At 26.5% G+C, this 27,113-nt stretch overlaps 1 protein-coding gene across 4 annotated transcripts in view; it reads right to left on the bottom strand.

Annotated features, from left to right (window-relative positions):
- Positions 1–506: 506 nt before the first annotated feature.
- LOC129605865 (cytoglobin-1) overlaps positions 507–27,113 on the bottom strand; it is a 51,379-nt gene continuing 24,772 nt past the window's right edge. Inside the window, exons 1-5 of one of the 4 annotated variants that reach the window (XR_008696742.1) lie at positions 4,364–4,654; positions 3,786–3,950; positions 1,939–3,601; positions 966–1,152; positions 507–881 (exon numbers count right to left, since the gene is read on the bottom strand). Coding sequence is in view for 2 of the 4 variants with exons in the window: in XM_055515858.1 (XP_055371833.1) it covers positions 3,470–3,601; positions 3,786–3,950; positions 4,364–4,531 (465 nt within the window). In the remaining 2 variants the exon portion in view is untranslated. Of the gene's footprint in view, positions 882–965; positions 1,153–1,464; positions 3,602–3,785; positions 3,951–4,363; positions 4,655–27,113 lie in introns of those variants that run through there. The other 3 variants (XR_008696741.1, XM_055515859.1, XM_055515858.1) reach the window with 3 other exon arrangements.

Here is a 27,113-nt window from a genome sequence, read left to right as displayed (position 1 = left end):
TAAACACAAGAAGCTAACGGTAAATTCCATGAAATTAAAAAATATAATTATTTTTCGTAACTCACACAATTAACCCTTAAAATCAAGCATTATGTTAACCCCTCTTTATATTAATTTTTGCTTTATTTCAAATACTGCATGTATGCATTATCGTAAACATATGCAATCCTAGAAATAGCTTTGTATATGAACGAATATAATTTTAATAGTGTGATAAATATACATAGACTGTATTTAAAAGCAGAATTATCACTTGTTGAAGGGAAAAGTGCTACAATACAAACCAGTGGTTTGACCCACCTTTATTGAAGTTATTGTCAAGGTAAATTTTGGTCGTTTCTGAATACAAAATTGAATATTCTATTAATTAAAAATTGTATGCACATATAATAAATGTAACCAAAACCATAAAAAGGTTTGTAAACTAAATGATTTTTTTTCTTTCAATCTCTCATAATATTTCAATTAAACGCTTTTAATGAGAAACCAGTATATTTATTGTTTGGATCAACTCACTTATATTTTTTTATAATAATAATTTGTACACAAATCAGAACACCAATTAGGAAATTTTTAGATCATTACATTAAGCTGATAGAGATACATTTACTTTCAACTATCATTAAAGTATAGTTTTATGTTATAAATTATGATTTTTTAGTTGATGAACTCCTTGGAATTCCTTAAATTTCATCGTGCGGTTTTTCTCGAACACTTTTTAAAATAAACATAAAAACCATATACGTAATTATAGTAAATTAATTTAAAATTGATGTTATGATACCAAATAAATATTTTAATAATTTCTCCCATGCATTTCTTTGGAATTGATTCAAATTGCAGACATCTGCTATAACATTCAACATTACTGTTTGTAAATCCTATAAATGGAAATACTTTCTTTTGTTAATAAAACAATACTTGTGTTTTTATAATTAATATATTAAAACATAAGAGTTACATACTTTAAAAGCTTGTTTCGGAATTTTTCTTTCCAAATGATCCTTTGCTAATTTATCCCAAGATGCTTTACCAAGTATGGCATCACGTCCTCGTTCCTCTGCTGCTTTTATTGCATTATCAAATGCATAAACAATTTTACCCGCATGAAAGGCAAATTTCGGTTCTTGCTGAATACAAAAATGTAATATTCTATTTTTAATTAAAAACTGTATGCATATATAATAAAAGTACTATAAGGATGTTTCTAAACTAAATGAAATTAGAAGCATTGTGAATAAAAATGATGTTGTATAATTACTTTAATATGGTAAATTATTATTAAACAAGGCTTTAAAGATCAACTGTACTGCGAACTAAGTTTTTATTCAACTTAAACCTTTTTAATGTTAAACATTTTAACTATGTTAAATATTTGCTCAGAACAAATGTTATACTTTTCTTTTCGTTTCGAAAATTTATTGAAAATATTTGAAAAGTAACTAAAAGCTTAACACATGTAACTAAAATTTTTGAAAATAACTCAAACCAAATCAATAGCTTACAAAGCAGCACAATTTTTCTTTACACAATTTAAATCGTTAAGAAAAAGTTCATTACACCATTCTCTAGTATCATTTTACATAAAGTCCTCCAGATATGACATTTTTAATTTCAGAAATTTATGTCGCAAGTCGAATTGTCGTTTGAGGAGGATAAAAATGTATGGAAACAAAAAGTGAATTAGACAAACTATTTTATAATATAATTCACCTGTTTTTTAAGAAAAGATAAAAAAAACAACAAAATATAATAACGAAACCAAAAAAAATCAATTTTGTAATAAAAATGAGTAAAATAAAATGAGATTAAGTTGATATGTATATCATTTCAGTCGGTATACGGACGGACATAGTGGAACTAATAAGTAACAAATTTTGTTAATGTACTAAAAATATATAAAATTAAAGTATGAAAACACAAAAATCGAAAATTTACTTTTATTTCCGCTAATGTTTTTCCCCGGAAAGCATTAAAATATTCTACATACTGTGGATGCTCTTCAAAAAATTTCCCCAACACTGCTTTCCCAGTTTCTTCTGGATTCTCCATAAGAACTTTCCAACTCGCCATCACAACACCCATTTCGCAATCGCTCATATCCATTTTCAAACCAATTTTTTTCACCTGTTGAATGAAAAATACAAATGGAAAAAATATCAATTGATTTACATATTATATATAAAATAAATTTAATGGCTAAATAATTTTAGTGGTAACTACCGAAAGTAAAATTGACTTTTACTTCCAATAAATCCATCAATTATATTAATATATCACCCAATTTGGTTTTGGTCATTTAATAGTTACCAAGGAATGAAATTACGGGAATGATTAATTAAATAATCAAAAATTACGGAGTTCAACCGGCAATCTAAAAATGCGTGAATCTAGAGTGCAGAAGATTGTGAAAAATATTGATGTACATATGTTACGAAATTATTAATCAAAATTTAATTCGAAAAATTTACTAGAATATAGCGAAAATTTAAGTAAGTATTTAATGAGAATTTAATATTCGGTTTAATTACTTTATTTCATATTGTTATTTAATTAGCTGTCGAAGGTGCATTCTCTTCAAATTCAAATGTGCTCTATGATTGGTAACTTTGATGTAATCTATGAAATTAAAATTTAATTATCAGTTTATTTAGCAACATTTTTTCTAAATTTAATGGTGATAATTTAAGGCTTGGTGAAACGCCTTAGGACGAGAAACAAAAGAAAATCTTTAACTGCACTGTAAATTTTAATACTAAAATTCTAACATTTTAATTAGATTTTAGAATTCAATAATACAACAAACGAACTAGTTCACTTACACTTAAATTCAATTTTGTAATACGAGCGATTTTAAAAGCTCCAATGCCTACTTTTAGATAACTAAATATGATTAAATTAAAAAACCTTTGTCTTATTTACATTTAAGAAATATGTGCATTTATTTCAATTAATTTCAAAAATTTTTTAACCCGTTAATCGTTTTCACATAAAATATTTATCTTAAACTATTATATTCTTTTATTTCGTTTATTTTTTCACAATATGGTTTCTTGATTTTGTGAACATCCTTTTTTTAATTTTCTTAACACAAACGCAGACCTAGACATTTACATAATATATACATACATGTATTACAAAATTACAATTTTCCAACTAAATTTGCAAAGGAGCAACAAATTTGATATTTTTATATTTGAAAAAAATGCAATCGCTTTAATAAAAAAAAAATAAAGACAAAAACTTTTTTAGTGAACAACATAAAACACAAAGTAAACATTTTGGTTGAATTTAATAAAAACATATTAAAGGCCAGAGGGAATTTTCCAAGGCTTCCAAATTTGTCTGACTACATATTTAAAATTGATAGATTTTCTTTTTGATATGCGATTTTTATTCTCTCATTATTGTTTCCCATAATTTTTGTAAATACATATATATTGGTTCTTGGACAAAAATGAAATATTACTCATTCAAGTTTAGTCATTTGATCGAGCATAACACCAAACAGATAATTTAGTAACTTTTCCCAAGCTGTACTTTGAAAATCATTTAAATGACAAACTTCGGCGAGAACTTCTAAAACGATTCCTTTTAATTCCTATAACATGAAAAGAAATCAAAAAAAAGAAACATAAGTAAAATTAAAAATAATTAACTAAATTAAGTTTTTTTTATGTATACATATACATATATAAGTACATATATTTTACATTTATATGCATATATGCGTGTAATATGCGTGTATGAGTGTTGAAAGTAATTTAAAGTAAAATAGTATATACCATAAATGAGTCTTTGGGAATGTGTCGTTTTAAATGGCTACTAGCTAATCTATCCCATTGAGCTTTACTTAATACAGCATCTTTGCCACGTTCCTCAGCTGCTTTAATTGCATTATCAAAGGCTCGAACAATTCTACCAGCATGTGCCTTAAATTTTGCATCCTCCTATATTTATATGTACATACATATGTATTATACATATTTTATGGAAAGAATTATTAAAATCTAAATAACGCAATAGTAATGTGAGGTTTTTATGATATTTTAGAAGTCATGACATAAAATGTATAAGTAAAAATGTAAAAAATTCAAAATTGACACTTAAAATGAATTTATTAAAAATCAATATGACGTTAAAAACTTAGTGTTTTTTAACATTTCAAATATACATATACACATTTATTTAGAATGAGAAACACAGACGATATGTTCAAAAAGTAAATGAGAACAAACACTTTTAGTTGTTAAAATTTTTTAAATTACATTTTTTTTTTATAAATTTATTCCAAAATTTTATGACATGAAATACGAAAATGAATATATGAAAATATGAAAAATTTCCATAAATAAAATAAAACCTTAGCTTCTTTCAATGGTTTTCCTTTAAATGCTTCAAAATATTCCATGTTATGAGGATATTTTTCAAAGAATCTATATAATATAACTTGTCCAGAACCTTCCGGATCACCCATTGGTACTTTCCATGTATTCATTATAACTGCTAATTCAACATCACTTAAATCCATTTTTATTCGTTCTTTATGTTTGTAAATATACGTGTTTATTGTAATATGTATAACTACTTGTAAATTTAAAATTACAGTAAAAAATTATATATGTATGTATAAAAAAACAATAAAATCTGAAAATAAGAAAAAATCAAATATTAAATTTTAAATTTCAGCTTACAAAATAAAAGAAAGATATTTTTAATGTGTGAATTATGTAAAAAAATGAAAAAAAAACATTGAAAAAGGACATAAAATTCCAACTACAAATTTAAATTAAAAAATAAAAAAGATCAACAGACTTTAAAACACAAATAATTAATTAATTTAAGTGAAGATAATAATATAACAATTCCAGATCTTTGAATTTCAAATTATTAAAAATTTCTGGTGAACAAGTTATAAATATTTACTTATAAATAAGATACACTTATGGTTACATACGTGTGCTACATTAACGTATACACAATCACAAGATTCAAAATCAATTTTCATTTTTTAAAATTCGAGTATTCATACTTTTTTTAAAGTCAAACTAATACTAGTAAAATACTAATTGAATTTTTAAAAAACGCTCTTTATTTACGATTACTTTTTATTTTGGTCTTAAAAGATCCCTAATATTTCAAAGAATCTACTCTAATGTTAGTGCATTAGAGTAAATTCTTTCCCTTTCATGTTTCTATCCGTTATAAGGTTCTAAGGTTATCTAAAAAAAAGGTTTTTTCTTTTAATGTAGGTGTTAAAAATCATAGAAAAACAAATATAGGTGAACCCAAACTGCTGGCACATGTTAATAGTGACAAGCTATAAATTGTCGGGAACTTTAACAAAACTAAAATCTTAAAACTAGTCAAACTGACTAACAATTAGTTTTGCTCTATGGTGTTTTTGTGTCTAGATTCCGTGAAAAATGACGTCACTTAAATCGATCACCCAGATCCTATGAACGTCGCCATTGCACACATACCAGGGAGGACCCACCATACTACGAACGACCTTGTTCTAGAAGATTTGTATTTGTTTGATGTGTATTTGCTTGGCACAACCCCATAACTGCAAATCTTATACCCATATAGGCTTTATCATTTTGTTATATATTAACACCTTGTTGTATGTTGGTCGACTACGACCTGGAAGCCAGTAGTTTTTTCTATATTTTTTCCTAACTCTGTTCTTTTCTTCTTTACATGTTCTTTCCATTTAAGCTTGACATCTAAAGTCAAATTCAATAGTGGCATATTTATTAAATTTTCGCTTGTGAAATTTATATGTATATTTTTACTTTAATTTAGCTTTATTTTCCATTTATTTGTCAATTTACTTATATTGTTACTTGGTTCCGATAATTATTTATCGATTCTTCAACATTAGATCCTACTGCCAATATAGCTGTATCGTCTGCAAATGTAGGACCCAGAATACTGACTTGAGGCAATAAGAGTGGAGTACTCCTCGTCCTGTTTTATTGTTTACCTTGTTTGATGTAAATATGGTTTAAGTAACTCCACGGCAAGGTATCAAGTTTAAATGACAAACTGACTTGCAAAGCCTTATCGAACACCTGGGCCACGGCCAAAAATATTGTCGAATATATTTGTCTTTCTCCTAACGTCTCTTCCACAATATTTGTTATTGTGTTAGTTATTGGATGCTTTATTCTTAAACCAAACTGATGGTTTAGAATCAATTTCTTATTTTCTGTTGTCGGCATCAGCCTTATTGATAACAATTTTTCAAAAGTTTTGATATCTTTGGTGTCAGCGACATCGGTCTAGATGACTTTGTTTCATCCAATGGTTTCACCTGTTTTCCTTTTATAATAACTTCCTCTACTTTCCTGGTACTAGAAACAAACCTCAGGTCCGTCTTTTTCGACAATTTTCTTATTATCTCAGCAGTATTAGCAGTAATGGTTGAAATTAAAACATCTTCTACTAAACAAGCGCTAGAATCCTAGAAAAGTTCATTTGGTGGTAAAATTCCATTCAAAATATCAGCATGTAGTTTAGCTCTATTGCTATTATTTTTTGCCCATGATGTATTAGTTTTTTTCAGTGCGGGGATTCGCTTTATCGGTTTCTTAGTACTCTTCGTTGCTTTCCACAACAAATAATTCGTTCCTTTAATTATTATCTAATCCGATAAACCCTTTATATAATTCTCGCATAATACTGATGTAAAAATTTGATCTTTCTTTTAAATGTGTTAGAAATTCTATTTAAAATCGTTTGCTCATCTGGGTAGTTGAAGCGACTCTTGCTTTTTACGTCTAGACCTTCCTTTTTATACTATTTAATCAGTTATTCTTTTAGGATAATTACTTGGTACAGGTTGGAATCCAGAAATTATTGTTTTTTTTCAGTCGGCTTTCTGTACCAATTTAATATAATCCACTCCCTCCCTCAGAATCTTGTTGATCTATAGCAGTTCAGCATTAAGATTTATATTTCCAATATTATGTTTGGAGCCTACCCAATATATGGTCCTATTTACTAAACTGGGTCCGCTCCGTTTTTTAGCTACTTTTTCACTAAGGATTAATATGACAACAGAGTGATCGAAATTCAAATTTAAGTCACTTTCCAAATTCAAAAAATTTTCCGATCTCCTTTTAGTTATAAAAAATTCAATAATATCCGGATTTTTGGCATTAATAGGCCAATAAATCGGACTGCCAGTACAATGATAGCAATATCCCAATTCACATGTTTGGCATTATAGTTACCTCCTAGTTAGAATCCACTTCCACCCGCACATAAGAGATCCTTAAAAATATCCTTTCTTTTGGTGTAGGCTCTAAGAAAAATCGCGAACTGGTGTTTTTTACTTAAAACATCATTAGCGTTCTACATACAAAATCTTGTTTTATTTACTGCCATTTTTTCAGAAATCATTTCCGGATTAGTATATCCTCTCTAGTAGTTCTTTCCTCTATAGTAGTTCCTTGACATTTCGTCAATTCTTAGTAGCATGTCTTACCCCATTGGCATTATGCTACTGTCAATTTCTTTAAGTTTTTGTATTATATTATTGTCAATTTCTTTAGTTTTGATGCTTTTTTAGCTATTTTATCTATATAATCTTCTGCAATTTTGGAAGCTACTTGTGAGTTTGTAACACCATTTTTTATCTTAGTTAATGTAAAAGCACTAATCATTCTTGAGGTCCTTTCATGTTTATCCAAGAGCCGATTAGATCGATTCTTTTCATTCTTCTTTTTGTAACTTCTGAGCCACCAAACATCCACGGTAACTAGCTGAGTGTGGCTCGTTGTAGTTCGCGCATAGACTACAACGAACTGCAACAAACTACTCGTTGTAGTTCGTTGTAGTTCTTATAGACTGGTCTCTATTAAAGTTCAGCCAAAAAATAACAGTTAACGCCGGTTTTCATTTTGGGTTCAATATCCGTTCAATAGCTTCGTTCAATATCTGTGCTTAAAAAATAAGATATTTAAAAAAATTAAAATGATTAGGATTTAAACAAATCAAAAAATTTATTTCTGAAAATCAAAATTATTAGCAGACGAACTTCATTAAAATGCTTTACTTCCTTTACTGTTTAATTGTCAGTCTCGTTTTTTACTTCTGTTGATAAAAAACCTAAACTGCTTATTACAAATCTACTCCAAAAATATAAAAAAACACCTTAATATCAATCATTCCTATACTTATATAAATTAATATAAAATGTTGTCTATCAGAATTTGTAACATTATACATCGCTTCAGTAAAAATATTAAAGAATTCAGTAAAATTTTATTTAAATTATTATTTTTGCAAAATTATTATTGACAAATATCATTAAATAATTTTGTTGGCAGCACGCCACTCTACAACAATAAGTAAATAATTTAATTTATTAAAAAGGCTATAATTTAATTTAACATTCATTATAAAATGCCATTATTATCGTTCCCATTTATCACAATTAATCAAATTAAAGTAAATTTATTTGAATAACCTTGAACCAATTCGTAAGTTATGTAAATCAATAAGTAGTTTGTTTTTTTTATTTTTAAGAATTTTAGCAAGATTTTTTTAATTGTGTTTTAATGTCAAAATGCGAAATCTGAAAAAGCCTACGTCGGTTAAAAATTCTTTAAATTCTTGTACAATTTCTTAAATTCACCCATATTCTGTTACTCAAGACGTTATCTCAAAATATGCATTTCTGTTAGTTGTGTCTGTAGGAGCCGTAACAAAGATTTTTGGGTTGTCATTAACAGCTGACGTGATACAAAAAAATTGAAGATTTAACGATGTGAAAAATATTTTGGTTTTTGCATATAAACAAAAACAAAGAAAGTTTTATAGCCATATTTAGCGACTTTTTTAAACGCTTGCAGCTTCCCACAGCAAGTTAAAGGAATTTTATATATATTTAAATATTAAAATAGAACTTAATTTTTTTTATCTCTCAGACCATTGATCTTATAACAAGTTTAAATTTCTGATGTTTGTTATTCTTTTTGTTTTTAAAATATCAAAAAAAACTCCAATCATCAATATAATAAAGTTGGTCAAACCAATGGTTTGTATTGTAGCACTTTTCCCTTCAAAAAGTGAAAATACAGCTTTTTAAAACAATCGATGTATACCTACCACAATATTAAAAGTATTTTCATTCATATACGAAACTATTTCTAGGATTGCATATATTTAAGATGTTTATGCAGTTTTTGGAATAAAGCAAAAATTAATTTAAAGAGGGGTTAACATAATGCTCGATTTTAAGTGTTAGTACAGTTACCTTTCTGCGTTTTTAATTCAAATTTTACAAATTTCAAGAGGCGATAGCTTGAAAGGGGTGTGGAGATGTAAAGAAATTTTTTATCTCCACCCCCTCTCAAGTTATCTCTAAAGAAAGGAAAGATCTTCTAACGAAATGAAATATTTGTTAGTGCCTAAAAGCTACTATAATTTCAGGCTCCCACAACCTGGGGTCTAGAAGAAAAACAACATCAAAAATTTTATGTAACGGTAAATTTTAACAGCCATTTTAAATCATAACGGCCACATCGCACTGGTTTTCTGCGTTTGTAAAATTTGGAAAATGCATATAGTTCTACTACAGTAAACAGTTGTAAAATGGCATTTTTAGGGTTTGGGGAGGGGGTATAACTTTTAGAAGGAGGAGATAGGTAAAAATTATGTACTAAGAAAATTAGTTTCTAGTAAAGATCTATATACGTATAAAATTTCAGCTTTCTATCTTCAAGCGTGTAGAAGTTTTGTAAGCAGACACACGGACAGAGTGAAACTAACAAGCACCTTTTTTCAAAAATTTTTTGGAAAAATACTAAAAATCGATGGAGTAAAATTTTTAGTTTAAATTTAATTAAATAATTTTTGTAATTGCTAACTTTGTCGATTTTTCTATTTTTTTTTTTACATTTTGATAAAAAATTACTATGAAAAGTTTTACAGAAGGAATGCACGTGATGATTTTGAAATCTGCGAACACGTCAAAAGTGGTACCAATTTTAATTATCACTATAACTAGAATAACACATACAGGATAGTATGATTTCATTCGATATTTGCGTACGATATGATTACCAGAAAATGCGTGATTATTTCGAGTTATGGCGAGTGATAATTTTTCATAGTTAGTTTTTGGATACCATTTTTCGCCCATTAGATTTGAAGTCGATTCTATATATGTACATATACGACTTTTGAAACTTCTTGTTTTTGAAGGTTTTTACAGTCATAAACAGAAATGGCATAATAATAACAAATGGTTTAATACAAACATCGCATTTCATATTTCTTTAACGAAATAAAAATATTCTTCATTTATAAATAAAATTAAAAACTAAACCGTTTTCTGTCATTAAAATTATAAAAAAAATAAATTTTCTTTGTTTTAAATAGGTGAATCCTATTCTTGCTTACGAGTAGTTTAACGAAACTTTGAAGCGTTTTCAAAAAACAAAACCACGACATTTGATGTTACATCGCTTCATTTGATGTCTTAGGTTGTTTTACATTTAAATTTGTATTTTATTTTGAATACATTGAAATAATAATAGATAATAAAGTATGTGTACGTACATAATACTCGTATGTATATACAATTATAATCTTTTCATTGGTTTTTCTTAAGTCACATGTGCACATTTGTTTTAAGTCTTCATTTATGTTTTCGATTATTGGATGAATTTTTTGGATATAACTGAAAAATGTTGGAGCAGGATATAAAACAAAAAAAAGGATGCTTGTTCACTGCTAAGACCATAACAGCAAATAGTGAAAGCATTTTCATTAGCCTCCAATCATAAATTGCAAAAACCTTATTAAAAGCTAAACCACATGCGATAAATTAAGTAAACTGAATTGGCGTTAAAGCGTTAAGCACAAAAACGAGTCGCAAATCAAATATACAAACTTTTAGATCAATTTTACGAGTGTTTTTTCAATTCAATATGATTGTTGTGTTCCCCAAATGCAGCATTATCAACACCGCTCTTATATTGTTCACATACAAGTCAAAAATTGATCCGATGAAGTAAGGTCTTATGATTCTACTGAAGAAAGCTCAGACATAAATTTTCATTTCAATTGATTTTGAATTCTTTCATTTCTTTATAAATTAATTTTATTTTCAGGAATGTATATGAACATTCATAAGTATTAATACATATAATTTGGTGCTTTGTTTTATAAATAAAATAAGAATATTAATTAAAATTTAAACTGCTTCTATTTTTAAAGGTGAAATTTATGTGCATGCATGCCAAGAGATTTGAAAAAATGAATTTATAAAATAATTTTCTGAATTAAAAGTACATGTTGCAATTGCTTGAAATTATAATTGGAAATCCCAATTTTTGCAAATAATATGATAAAATAAGTGCAAAAAATTACTAACTTCGAAAAAGGTGGAAGTAACATACGGCAAAAAAATGCAAGAAATTTAAAATATTTTGATGATAGTGATAAAGTTTTTACGAAAAGTGGGTAATTACGAGCAATTAAGAAACTAACAAAAACTATTTTTAAGTCTTACCTAAATTAAAAAACAAGTCGTGTTGAGTTTTAATTTATTAATTTCGTGAACTTTTCAAAATAATAATAATTAACAATTTATCACAACTTAAAAGATGTTTAAATCTACAACACTTGGAATGCTTAAGTTAGCACTCAGTATTAAAATAGAGAAATTCCAATTTAAGAATGTAGGACCAAATATCCTAATTCTCATTAATAACTTAATTGAGTTAATGAGAATTAGGACATTTGCTCTTAATTAATGTAATTGCATTTCTCATAATTAATAAATTGCATATAATATCAACTATTTTACAAAATTTCAAATACCGATTTTTAACCTTTATTTACAATCAAATATTTAGAGAAATATGAAAAAAGCTTGATAACTTTTATTTTTGTATGTCTGATTTCGATTTCTCTTTTCTTCCAAATTCTTCGTAAAAACCAATTTAAAAGATTTCAATCATAGCAAAACTTTATGTTGAATATCCTTGTTCCCCAACAGGAGCCACATTGGCCAGAACGCATTATAAAAAACGCATTCAGCTGAGATTAAGATCAAAAACGCGGAATTCGAAAGGTTTAACAATCTCATAAACTCATTTATTGGATGCAATACTTTTGATAAAAATATAATTAAAAATTTTAAAGTGAAAAAAAAGGAGAAAACATTTTTATTTGGCAAACAAAAGCCATTTTTAAGACCTAAAAACTTGCTTATAAATATCTAAAAAAAAAAAACAAGATTATAAAAAACGCAAGGGGGGTATTAATAACGCACAAAATTTTGTTTTTTTTTTTTTTTTTCAACGATACAACTCGTATTTTATAGTGTTACTGCGTAAATTTACACAAATTTTTGAGAAGTTTGCATAGACATAGTGTCTAATACATATATCTTTTTATGAAATGTAAACTTAAAAACAAGTTTTTTGTTTTGTCTTCTACCAAATAGAAATAGATTAATTTTACACGACAGTTATTAAAAATTTTACTAAGATGACAAATTTTTTATGTCTAGAAACATGTAAACATGACAATGCAGAGATTTTGGTTTAAAGTTGATTTTAGCATTTATATAATGTTTCGAATAATCAACTTGTTTTATAAAAATATAATAAACACATAATTTTAAATTGGTGTATGTAAGTATCTTAAAAAAACCAAATTTCAAATATGCATATTATAAGCTTTACAGTTAAATAATATAAATTTTAATCAAATAAAATCTACCGCACACAACACTTTCGAGCCACATTTCGAGTAATTGACTTACGTTACAGCGGTCGCAATTTTCTCACTAAATCAAACTTTTCACTGAAATCTTTAAAATTTTATAGAACAAGAGTTTTGCACTGCACATTTCTTTCTCAGTGTGTGCATATATGTATATATATAATACATCTTTTTACAATTGGTAAGGTATTAGTTATCAAACCCCTTAAAATTTTCTTTCGAGACCTATCCATCAGAAAAAATCGCATGTCTATTCTCTTAGGGTTGATTGCTTGAGATCCTGCAAACTTTTTCGATCTTTTGTAGGTCAATGATCTTTGATTGCAGTCAAAGAAGGTAATTTCTAACTCTAAATTCGTAATTACTTAAGTTCTAGAGCTTCAGAAAAAGTATACTAGTCATATACTACATAATGTAAAATAAATACAAAATCAATATTATAATTAAAATAAAGTTGAATCAAACCAATGTTTCGTAAAGTAGTGCTTTTCCCGTCAACAAGTGAGAAAACTTCTTTTAAAAACAATCAATTACATTATTTAAATTCATATACCAAAATATTCCAAAAATTACACACATTTAGGATGAGCAATGTATGCAATCCTTGAAATTAACATTGTTAAAGACAAAAAAAAATACATAAAAATTTTGTGTTTGTCAAATTTAATACTTGAAAAATTCAAGTCTAAAAGTAACCAAACAAAAAAGAATAATGACAGGCCAATCTAGATATGGAAAATGTACAACAAATTTAGCTATTAATTAGGTAATGCATATATATCTATCAGGCCTCAAAGCTGAAATTATTTTCCGAAATTTTGAATCGGCAAAAAATGCAAAAACAATTTTTAATATTTTATGTATCTGAATCGTGCCGATTAAAATATTTTTGTATTTTTTTTGCGAAATTTTTGAATATTCTTTATAAATTTCATTTTATTTAGTAAAGTTTTAAAAGCCTAGATTATAAAATATAAAAATCCAGATTATAATTATTATTTTTTTGCTTTTTTCTTCAATTAATTTTTTAATTCTATTTTTTATTCAAAAATTTTACTCTGTAATCCAGTATCTTTCCATTTGGAAGACAAGAAGGGTTATCTGCGCTAAAAATTGAAATTTTTTTTTTAAATGCATTTTCCAGATGGAATTTACCAATCGATTTTTTTTTTAAATTTAAATTTTTAATTTCCAAAAATATGTAGAATTGGTAGAGTCAAAAATATTGATCAATTTCCTTCACACAAATAAACTCCGACACACCTTCCATTTAAATTCCATATAAATTTTTGATTTGCTCTCTGAGCTTGATGCCCTAATAGATTAAATTAAGTATTCTTATAACCTGCAATTTCGTATACCCTTCATATTCACTTCTGATAAGGGTATATACACTTCAAAAATGAATGTACCCTTCATATTCACTTTTGTATGGAGTTTGTAACCATTTAAAGGAGTCGTCTCTGGTATGGACATATATATATTCTTGCTCAGCGTAAAATTCTGCGTTGATCTAGCCATGTTCGTCCGTTCATCCGATCGCACGATAACTCAAAAGCGAACAACACAATCGCCATCAAACTTTCACAAATTGTTTCTTTTTTGCAAATGACAGCTGCTATTGTAATTGTAAATGACGGGTGCGATGGAATGAAAGTTTTGATGAAATGTATCTGCCATATAACTCCAAAATCTAATTTTAAATATTTGGAAAAAGCATAAAGCTAGATTCATGAAGCTTGGTAGTCGTGTGTCTAATTATGGGTCACATGTATACCTAAATTTTTGGTGTAATGGCCTAAGCGGTTCGGTTAGCTACCATACAACTCCAACAGCGAATTTTAAATATTTGAAAAAATAAGAAAGCTAGATTCATGAAACTTGGCAGTAGTGTCAGGTTCGAATACTTAGTTTATAACAATGAGAGCTCATTCTAGATATTTCAAAAACAAATTTTAAACTCAGATTGCTAAGGTGCAGGGTATAATTTGATCGGTTTATACCGACTGAAACGTTTATTTTCATTATAACATCTAAAGACGCTCCATATCCAGCAATTGAAATTGATAAATCTGGAGAAATATCGTATAAGATACCGCAACAAATAATTTAAACTTAAATCAAAAAGCCAAAATTAGACGTGTTTCAGAAGTTAATTCAAGACTTACATTTTTCATATTTAAGTTCAAGAGGTTCATACTAAAACTATTGGGTAACAATTATTTAACTTAACAACTGACGATTTTTTATTTATGACCTATACGAAAATAAGAAGAAATTAAAACGTATACTTAACTGAAAATACTTCATTGAATTTTATTTTATAGGTATAGAATTAGCTGACACATACACATTCAAAGATTAAAATAACGCTTATGCCGTTAAAAAAATTTAATCGAAAAAAATCAATCAAATTTATTAATACCACAATAAAAACTTATAAACTGATAATAATAAATTATAAAATACATAGAAAAAATATTAAGTAATTATAAAAAGTTCCCTATAAAAAGTTTTCTGAAAAGTGAATGTTAGTTTCTATCTCTAACATAAAGCATTTAATCAAAGCATTTGCTTAATTCATAGAATCTTTTTCTCTTGAAACTTCATCAATAAATCTCATGTTTGCATAGGAATTTACAACTCCAACTTTTTTATTTTAAAATTCATTAAATTTCAAATTGGAATATTTTAAGGCTTTTTAATTTAAATGCATATTTCTTTTTTTATATCTACCTTTCTAGTAATTTATTGCGTATATATGCAGCTACACATACATAAAGAAAATTCCAACAAAATTCAAAAATTTAACTATCATAAAAATTTCAAAGTTAATTTTAAGAAAATATTTTCTACATACGAGCCGTACTTTAATTTAATTTAATATTTTGAGTGCTTCCTTAAAGTTATGTATACAAATATCTGATATATATATACAAATAAAATACAATTTAAATTACGGAATAAAATTTAGAGTTTCATTAAATAAATTAATAGATTTACATTTTTTCGAAATATTTTTAATTTATGTACAACTATAAATTAATTTAAATGAGGACAAGAATTTTTGAGGAAAACTTGCTTTCAATGATATGCTTATTTAATTAAACTTTTCACGTCCATGAGATAGTTATACATTTTTCGCATGTTTTTTAAACATGTTCTACTGGCAGAACTATGAGATATAGAGGAAAATATTAAATGAGTTACCTTTCGGCTCTCGTTGTAGCGCGCCGAAAAAGACCAAAAAAAGTAATCATACCAAAAAATTCGAGAAATTTCGAGTTTTTTAAAAAAAAAACAAAAATTCAAATTTTGACGAGATTTAAGTCGAAAACTATGACTCAAATTAAATTGATTGTAAAACCAAAAATAAAGAACAATCATACACTTCTAAAACAAGCTCTCGACGATTAATCTATGTCGCATGTTTCCGAAGTTATGAGCATTTATTTAAATGCAGGAAAGATCTGGTATATTTTTCTTCAAGCAGACTGTAAGCTCGAAAGACGCCTCCCCACCAATTTTTTTCAGAAAATTGGTCAAAGAATGATCCCTGAAATTATTTGATTTTATTATTTGAATGATCCCTAAAATTATTCTCTTAATTTAAAAGAAAATAAAAATAAAATATAATGAAAGTGATAACCATATTTATAAGACTGTTTAGAAACGTTTAAAACCAAAGGCAAAACAAAAACTTCCAAATAACAGGCTTGGCGAACATTTTATAAAACTTTCAACAAATTCAATAAAAATTTTCAAGATACTTTATTTAAAATAACGAAAATTACATAATATGTACAAATTACTTGAATAGTTATATCCTGGCACAAACCGCTCAAAAATTAACCAGATTTTTTTTTAAAATTACTTTTTAATACCTATCCTAAGTACAAATATTTATAAGTACGCATGTAGTCATTGCTCTCAAACAATTTGTCAATATATTTTATAATATGTATTGTTTAAAATATGAAACAATGCTTATCTCTTTACCAACATCAAAATAACCGTACAATGAGTAAACAAAATTTCAAAATATCGCAACATTTTCTATGAAGCAGTCGTAACAATATCATATGTATAATCGGGTAATATAAAAATATACATATAATATAACAATATTATATGTAATAAGCCTTTAATAATATAATAATATTTAAATCTAATATATTTATACATGTTCATTACAAATGTTCAGAGAATTTTTATTGTATTGACTCAATTTTTGCTTAGAATGTACACGATATTGAACTTTTGATTGATTTGTTTGATTTTAAAATTGATGCGAAGATTATATTCAAAGGAAAGAATAGAACGGCTTCCAAATTCTTATCAAAAAAAATTCATAAGTAATATTTAAAGTTTCTGAAGCTACACGGCAACTTTAATGCTCATCTATAAATGTTAAAAATTTTATATATTTCTGCAGTATGTACATAATATTTTTAGTAAATAAATATTCATATTATATAACTACATAAAGTAAGTAATACGAATAATGTAAGTAATAAAGAAATACGAATCTTATTTTATATAAATAATTGAAGAGGTAAGTGAACAAAGGGGTTAACTTACATTTGCATTGTGACACATTTTTTCATCAACAAATTATAAAACTAATAATTTTTTGTGTTACTTGTATCCTATATTCACTGTCAATCTCGTCTTCTATTAAGTTTCTAGTTATAAGAGTAATCACAGTTGAAAATGTATGAATTCGATTTTCCTGAAAATGTTATTTAACCCCTTTGTCCACTTAGCTCTTCAATTGTTATTATAATAAACTTGACAGGAGCTTAGCATGTTTTTTCGAAAAAATTTTGTTGTCGGAAGGGGAAATTATTAATTATAGTTTTAAATTAAGGAGTTAAAATATCATAAATTAAAATATTTAAAATGCTTTTGATTGTGAATCATTACATACATAATACACACAACTTATTGGGTAAGGCAGAAGGCTATAAAAATAATTACAACGCAATTAAAATGAAGGGGTGGCATAGTATTTAAAATTAAACTGTTCCTAAACAAAATAATGGTAAAGTCTGGCAACAAAAAACATTCTAGTTAAATCACTAAACTAATTGAAATGATATAAGTATGTAAATACATGTGTACATATATATGTCGGTCAGGCGCTTGGTTACCTCATTCATAACACTAAATTGAGAATATTATTATCATTTTCAAGGAAATATTTACTATGCTCAAAGATATTTATTGAAGTGTAAGTTTTTAAATACATACATATATTTGTATGTACATATATGTTTGAGTATAATTATATTTGAAGTTTCAAAATTAAAAATTTTGGTAGTACTGATTACCAATACAACATGTATGTAGTAGTTTATATTCATTGAACAAGTCAAGGCAGAAAAATTTTTATTAAAAAATTTTCTCTCCTCGAACTGTGACCTTAACGTACTATGTAATTTTATTTTCGTGAAAAGATTTTTGAATTTGCAGAAATGGAAACGTAATCCTACAAATTGATTGGTACTAGATTGTCATTTTTCCGAATACGAAAATCGTTTCATTAAATATAATTATATAGTAAGGTCCCTGGACGTGAACCAGTGACATACCGCTTTCTAGACCGACGCTCTACCAACTAAGCTACAGAGGTATGAAGAATCACCGACAATTTATTTTAACATTACTTTATGCTATAATCTACATTATAACCAAGTATTGTTTTCATGCTACCTGCAATCTGCTATTTGAAAAACACAATCACTGGAACTTTCTATTTGTTGAATTCAACAGATATTTTCATTTTTAATTCATTTCCAAAAAAATTTAGGAAAATTTTCCAATTTGTATCAACTAAATTTGTTCCATTTCCTATGCCTACCTATGCGTTTGTTCACAAATGTTCTAAATAAATTTCATAAAAAAAATAATTTATTTAGAGAACTATTTCTTAGAAGGAAAATTTTCAAGTTTTTTCTAAAGTTATAAATATGTTAGTCAAAGGCTAATGTGCGGCGTCAATAAAAAAGTTTTGAACTCCATAAACGCAGAATGCTTACAAATCGCCAATTAAAAAGAATTTGAAAAGAAACACAAAATGTCTTGTGTCGAATTATATTTCCAAATTTTTCGTTAAACTGTATATTCAAAGCGTCTATCAAATATATCTCCTTACCAAGCTTTTGATAATGTAGAAGGTAACAGAAGGCATAAATAACTTTTAAATTTTAACTAATCTACTAAACTTCCACCCTTAAAATTCCATTTTTGCATAAATTGCCAAAATTAAACGTTATGGAATAAAATAAGCCATAGAAAAATACACATACACACATACATACATATATACAATTTTAGGCTTCAAATGATTGCAGCAACAAGAATAAACCAATTTTAAAATTTTAATTTTTCAATATTTAACACATGTAATTTAAAATAACGCCAAAAAAACATAATTTAGAAAATGTCAGAAATGTCAGAATAATATTGCATCACATCGGTATAGCATCAGCTTTTTTTTGCATCAAAGCTGCCTTCATGCACATCTTTGATTACTCTCCGATTATACCCATATTAATACGGTCCAATTTTCCAATTTTTCTGTTAACTCGTTATTAAAAATTAATATTATAAAAAAATAATTAACTTAATTATTTATTCAATTCAAAAAATAAATTATTTACTTCTCAGCCATTTAAAAAACTTTGCATTAGTACAAAAACACAAAACAAGTAAAAACGTTTCAGTTAGTATAAACCGACTGAATAACCCTGCATTTTGACAATATGAGTTTAAAAATTTGTTTTAAAATATTTGGAATTAACTTTGATTGCTAAATGGCAATTACTGGCAGTTATTAATTATGGCAGCTACCCGAACCTGTCAAGTCATTTCACCAAACTTCAGAAAAATACCTGACCTGAAATTGGACACACGTTTGCCGAATTTCGTGAATCTACCTTTATTATTTTTCCAAATATTCAAAATTAACTTTCGGAGCTTTACGGTTTCTACCCGAACCAGTGCAGCCGTTCCATTGAAATCAGAATATATGTAGAACATAATTGGACACACTTTTACAAAATTTGATACTAATATCTTTATTGGTTTTCGAAATATTTAAAAAAACCCTGTTTGAGTTGCATGACAGCTACCCTAACCCGCTGTCCGAATTGGTCCAATTACAATAACAGCCGTCGTTGGCACAAAAAAAAAACTTGTGAAAGTTTGGTGGTGATTGCGTTATTCGTTTTTGAGTTATTGTGCGATCGGACAGACGAAAGGACATGTCTAAATCAACGCAGAATTTTACGCTGAGCAAGAATATGTATATATGTATGTCCTTACCGCAGACGACTTACCGCAAGTCGTTACAAACTCCATACCGAAGTCATATACACTGAACAACTCGTACGAACCACATGTTCTTTAAATTAAGTTTTCTTATTTTATCGTTAATTTATGTTGTAAAAGAAATATTTCTATTATGTTGGCGATACTCTTAATATGCACATTAAAATCACGGCAATAGGAAAAACAATCTGCTACACCTCACAGACACCAAACGTGCGAATAATAGTATTTTTACAGTTATCGGATGCAGTCAAAAATATTGATTTCACTAATTTCGAAGACCATAATTAAACTGCATGAAACAAAAACTGAAACAATATATTGAATATATGCACGTATGTGTTTTCACTTAACATATACATATAACAAAATCCAAGATTTAATGTGAGTCTCATCGAAATCGTTTATGTAAACACCATTCGTTATCACACTTTGACTGAAAACATATGACAGAAATTACTTTACTCTCATCATATTTACTGTCAAGTTGTTTTAAAAGTATATGGCGAAAAAAACTGGATGAGCCAATTCAATTTTTCATGTTTGTTATTAAAGTTTTTAATTGATTAAAATCATTTAACCAGAAATTTGGACATTGAATAGAAAAAAAACTTGGGTGTCAGAAATAAAAGCATATTCTTATTAACATAAAGAAATTGTTTTATTCACTTACAAAGATAAATACACTGAAATAAATATTCATAATAAAGACACAATAACAAAATTGTAATAGCGTTTATTCAAGATTATTTGTAATAAACAAATAAAAAATCTGACACCTTCTTTTTCTAAGTACATATGCACATACATATTTAGTTTCCAATTCACTAAAACAAGCTATACGATTGATCTTTACATATGGAGCAACTTAAAAATTTAACTTGATGCAAATGATATACAAAAAATTATGTATGTATGTATATATATATGTAATAGACATGTATACATATGTATATACCGCATAGCATATAAAATACTGCGATATAAAATATGCATACATAAATAAAAAATAATTACAATATTCATTTCGATATAAATTGTATCAAAATTAATAACAATTTCCAAAATCCCAAAAATCATACGCACGTTACATTGAAATATATAGACACAAGTATACCATGTATAAGTACGCTACTTTGACAATTATGCATACATACATACGCATGTACTTATGTACACATTCTCAAAAATTTAAAAGCAAAATGAAACAACACAAAATTTTTTCTTTTAAGTAGTTCAAATTAAAATTAAAAATAATTAAAAAAAAATTTATGAATACCAAATTATAATTTAAAATTAAAAAAAAAATTTTAATAAATTTTATTGTACTTACATACATATATATATGTATGTAAGTAGAAACAAAAGATTTTAAGAAAATAATTAAAAATTAATTCATTCTATTTCTTTATAAATGTGTATATATGAATGTAAATAATATATAGGATGTACCACAATTAAGTTTCCTTGTTACGTCGGTTGATGGTTCAAAATATGTAAATTAAATTTCAAGATAAAAATCTTGAAATAAGCACTTCACTTTAAAATTTCTAAAGTTTTCAATTTACTTTTTTCACAATATTTTTATTTTTTTTATATAGGTATGTATGTATTATTATTATTTAGATTTCTGGATACTACGATATTATATTATTTTTTTTCTAAAAACTGAACTGTCTGATAGTTAAGAAGCAACTGGCAATATAATGGACTAGAACGTACTTCTTAAGAGGTTTTCTAATTTGCTATGTTCTCAATATTGTTTTTTTTGATATTGTAATTATTATTTTTATTATTTATTGTTTCTTTTTATTATTGTTATTTTATTATTTTTGTATTTTATATTCAAAATAATATTTGGATAACCAAATTTATTTGTACAATTATTACATAAAAATTGTTTATATACTGTTAAATAGATATAAATACGGTATACATTATGTCCAAATATATACACATATGTATTTATATACATAATGTATACGTGTATTATTACACATCTAAGCCCTCTATACCATATTTAAATGTATAGCTACAAGTAATAAGAAATTGATTGTCATACTACTACGGTGTGTAGTTTAAATAGTCCCCACACTGTAAAAACAAACAAAACATGGAAAAAGTTGGTCTATCTCTTTGTACTGCTGCGTTACGACGTGATGTTGATAGTTAAAATTCTAAAAATGTACTACTCTACTATTTGTAGATATAAATTTCTGTTTATTATGCCTTTTGTAAGTTGTTTTTGTTTGTTTGTTATTTTAATTTTTTTATTTCTAAAATTTAAGTTGACGATACTACCCAATGTGCTGCACTATTATCACCCCACGATAATAATCAAAATCAATTAAACGACGCGCAAATATTGTACTGTGTATTGTAATGTACCATGTACTCTATCTTCTACGTACTTTATACTTTTATCATGATGGTACACTACACATAAATATGTAACTACATCATTCTCATTCTTCTTCTCTTTACTTTATTTTGTTTGTTTGTTTTTTGTTTCTAATTGTGTTCTTCTCATTTTGTTTCTCTCACTCTTAATATTTCTTCATTTTTAGTGCTTTTATGCTTAAACGAATTTCTATTTTTTAGCCCTTTTCAAAAAAACATGTGAAAAAATGTATTTTTTAGTTTTACTTTATCTGTTCGTCCGTCCCTTTGTCCCTTTCCATCTGTCCGTCGTGGACATGTTTACAAAACGTCCAAGCGCTTAAAGGTAAATTATTTTCTGTACACTTTCACAAGTACGAAAAGTTATTTCCGTAGAAAAAAATTTTTACCTATCTCCCCCCTTTCAAAAATTGTAGCCCCTTCGAAATCGTAAAAAAGCCATTGTAGTAAAAGCAGATTTCTTCCATCGAAATATATCATTTACCGTTATCTTAAATTCGTTTTTACAAATTTTTGATATCGTTTTTCTTCTAGACCTCAGATGGTACGAGTCTAGAATTTTAGTAGCTCGTAGATATTCATAAATAGTTCATTTCGTTAGAAGAAAATTTTATCCCACATCCACCCCCTACCAAGTTATCGCCTCTCGAAATTTGTAAAATTTGAATTTTTGACACTTTATATTTCCGAAACCGCAAACTTTTTCAAATTTCTATAAATTTCTACAAATCCCATGCCATTAAATGATATAATTATTTTTTTCAAGTCACGCAGTCAGCTCTTAAAATAAAGCATTATGTTAAAACCTCTTTAAATTTATTTTTGTTTTATTAATTCAAAGACGCATAAATCGTTCATCCAAAATGTATGCAATCCTTAAAATAGTTTTTGTATGAATGAAAGCAATTTTAATAGTGTAGTAGGTACACACACGTTATGTAAATTGTCTTAAGCACAGTATTTTCATTTTTTGAAGGAAAAGGTGCTACATTGCAAACCATTGGTTTGACTTAACTTTATGTTTTGTTCATTATTTTATATATGTATACTGTTCATTTATATTATTTTGTTTTATAACACCATTTTTATGATTATCATGGTGTCATATATCGTATCATATATTGTTTCGAATAAAGTTTATTTGGCTCGGATTAAAGAGTGGTATGCTCAAAAACATTACTTTGATTTCTTCCTTATCAAATAGAAAAATTTTTGACATGATATTTTTAATATAATTTACATATTACATATGAGGACATATAAATATACATATGTAAATAATTTGAATAAAACTTTTATGTCAGAAAAGTCAGCTAGTATTTTAATTTAGTTCGATTTAGCTTTATCTGTTACTGCCACAAATTTCTATTACTGTTACAAATAAAAAAATTTGCAATTTGAGTTCTAACCGTAAGAGAATAAAACTGAAAATCAGAATTCTCATTTATGTAACTCTTTTGACATATCGGCAACTGTGAGAGCTTAATTATTACGTATACCTACTTATAAATGTTTGCATTTTACCGCCTTTTATTAATAATACATTTGTCATGTTAATTTACACTTCTTCAACATGGCCCGCAGAAATAATTAGATTCACTACGTATGGCGAAAAGTATCTAATTTTCACTGCATAAATATATTTTATTCTTACAGCAATTTTGTACTACAGAACGAATAATATATAAAGGTATTACACATTTAAAATCCCGTTTATAACTCTGATATAAACAAACTTAGATTGAAAATGTACACTTAAATTTTATATTGCGAACCGATACACTTTTTGAACACCTGATTGTTTGTGTAGTAATAATTCTAATTATAGTCAATTAAAATTTCCAAAATTCAAAAAATAATAAAGTTATCAACATAACTGAATTTTATCCAACCAAATTTTTATATAGGAGAAAAAGCTATTTTTATTTCAACAATATTTATAAAATTATTTATTCCAACTAGTATCACAAAGTTCATACGATTAACTATATTTTTGCTTTCTCTTACTGATATAATTAAAATTATAATTACAAATTTAAATAAAATTCATTGATCTGCCGATTGTGCAGAAATACAGTTAATTTACAAACTCTCAAATTTCGACCAACAAATGTACATAAGTCAAAGTTATACATATAAATAAATTTAATTGCACATTAAAAATCAACTTCAACATCAAAAATTTTGGAATTCTGACCATATGGAATACTTTACAATTTTCTAAAATGAATTTGATTATAATACATTAGAGAAAAAAATTTAAGTAACTTTGTTAGCTTCAATTAACTGAACCATGTAATGTTAAAAAAGAAATTTACTCATGGTGTAAAAGTAAATAATAAGAAATATTTCTAAATATTATTAAAAAATTAAAAAACGAAATGGTGTTATTAAATTATTATAGCTAATAGAAAGTATTATTAGTTGAGTAATAAAAAAAACTATACTCTGAGAAATTTTTTTCATATAGCAAATAATGGAATTAAAAAAACTTTTACTATTTCTAAAATTTCTATTAGAACATGACGTAATATTCAACAATAGTTACATAATTACTTTTATACTATAATTGTAGTAGCACGGAAAGTAGTAGTAATTAACGAATTAAACACTTATAAGCAAATATTTTTTTACATTTGATATAACTGATTTACATACATATACTTTAAAAATATAAAAAGATGTATTTTTTATAAACAACAAAGCAATTTGATCCAATAATAGTTCTGAGATATTAGTAAAATTTTAACAAATAAAACTTTTTTTATTCTTAGCCTAATAACCGGTATTTTACTTTTCAGGTTTTATGAAGTCTATGCTTAACTTAAAATAAAATCTATACACATAATTTAAATATGTTTATAATAAAAAAGAAACGAATCAAGTGTACATACCTATTTACATCATCAACATTGCTTCAGAAACAGAATTTATTGTGGTCTAGTCTATTAAAGTTTATTTAAGTATTTTCAAAGTTTCAACGATGAAAACAAAATTCTTAAATTTAACTAGAAAACAAATTTTTTTATCGAGCTATTTAAGTAATTTATTGTATTTTATCACAATTTCAACTAAAAGATACAGACGTTTTTACTTTTATTGCTCCCTAAAATCTTTATTTTTTTTTTTCATATTGTCAATTTTTTTCGGGAAGTACCTCTGGAAATTTACATGATTTTCAAAACAATTGAGAAGCAGGCTTAAATGTATATTTCAATTTTATCTATAATTTTAGTTATGTATGGTATAGGGTTGCCAGACGATCCGATTTTTAAGATTTTTATCCAAGAAAATATAATAATGAACAATTCAGGAAAGCAAGTACAACGATGTTTTTTATGTTCTAAACCGTATATTGTACTTTCAGATGATAGTTTTCTTCATCTTTTTTCAGATGATTGACTGTAATTAATCAGTTCAAACGACAACACCACAAATGGAAGGGATTTTTGTCTTTGAAAGTTTTCAATTATATTAGTATGACTAAAATTATTTATTTTAGTATGACTAAAATAAATAAAAAATTAAAATTGAAAGTTTTTTACATTCGAGAAAAAAAATATGAAAAAAATTTAGTTTTTGTAGACAAATTTATTGTGCTTATTGTGATATTACTGTAAAAAATAAACAACGTATAGTGTCCCTTATAAAATCGCAATACCAATCTTTACTTCGATAAACATCTCTTCTGAATATGACCAAGGAAAGAACAGTTGCTTCTATTTCTTATTTTAAAGAACAAGCAGAAATTTATTTTATTGTTTTATTAAATAGAAATTGTTAAACGTATAGACTTCAGCTAAACTGCAAATTTTTTATAAATATATAAATTTTATGCTTTCAATAAATAAAAAAAACTTTTTTGTCACGGTTTGTTTTTGGTGAAAATCTGACAACCCCAGTATGATAGCATGTGAGAGAGTACAAATTTATTCTCGTCTTTTAAAAAATTCTGTCCAAAACAAGAATTCATATACATAGTTAACCGTATTAACTTTGTGATACCCATAAGCGAGTAAATGATTCTTACAGTTGCTAGAAAAGTCCTACAGAAATTTGTGCAACTTTTCAGCGCTGTATTTTATAGCTTCTGAGATATTCTATTTCAACGAAAATCATGACCCTATTACTATATTTATTTTTGCAAAATTTCGAAGCTTCTGGGATATAATCAAAGATATTTTGAAGTTATATGAAAAGTACCAAATTAAACAGGGTTCTGGCACTTATCATTAGAAGCCGTATGTGAAAGAACAAACCGTAGAGTGAATTTATCATATGAACCGTAGAGTGAATTTAGCCTAGTTATTTTTCAAGTTATCGCATACACGGAAAAAATGACATATATAGTTAAATCGACCCAAAATTCAACGCTAAACAAAAATACATGTGGATGTCTATATCTCAGACTGTTATTTCTCTGCGTTACAGACGAAACAGTGAATTCATATTACCCTTCGAATATATACTCTTATACAGATACAAAGATTTTTGTGGTATCTTGATAATATCAAGATCTACAAGTATCTTCTACAAGTTATATTTTATTTTAACTGAAGATACTTTCCCTTTCATAATATACATAAGTAATATTAATTGACAACTGCCTATATACGTTACATACATAC

This window comes from Condylostylus longicornis, unplaced genomic scaffold, assembly GCF_029603195.1.
Source record: "Condylostylus longicornis isolate FDR11 unplaced genomic scaffold, ASM2960319v2 ptg000016l, whole genome shotgun sequence".
Classification (NCBI taxonomy): domain Eukaryota; kingdom Metazoa; phylum Arthropoda; class Insecta; order Diptera; family Dolichopodidae; genus Condylostylus; species Condylostylus longicornis.
The sequence above is the reverse complement of the archived record's forward strand: the minus strand, read 5'-3'. Positions and strand labels throughout refer to the sequence as shown.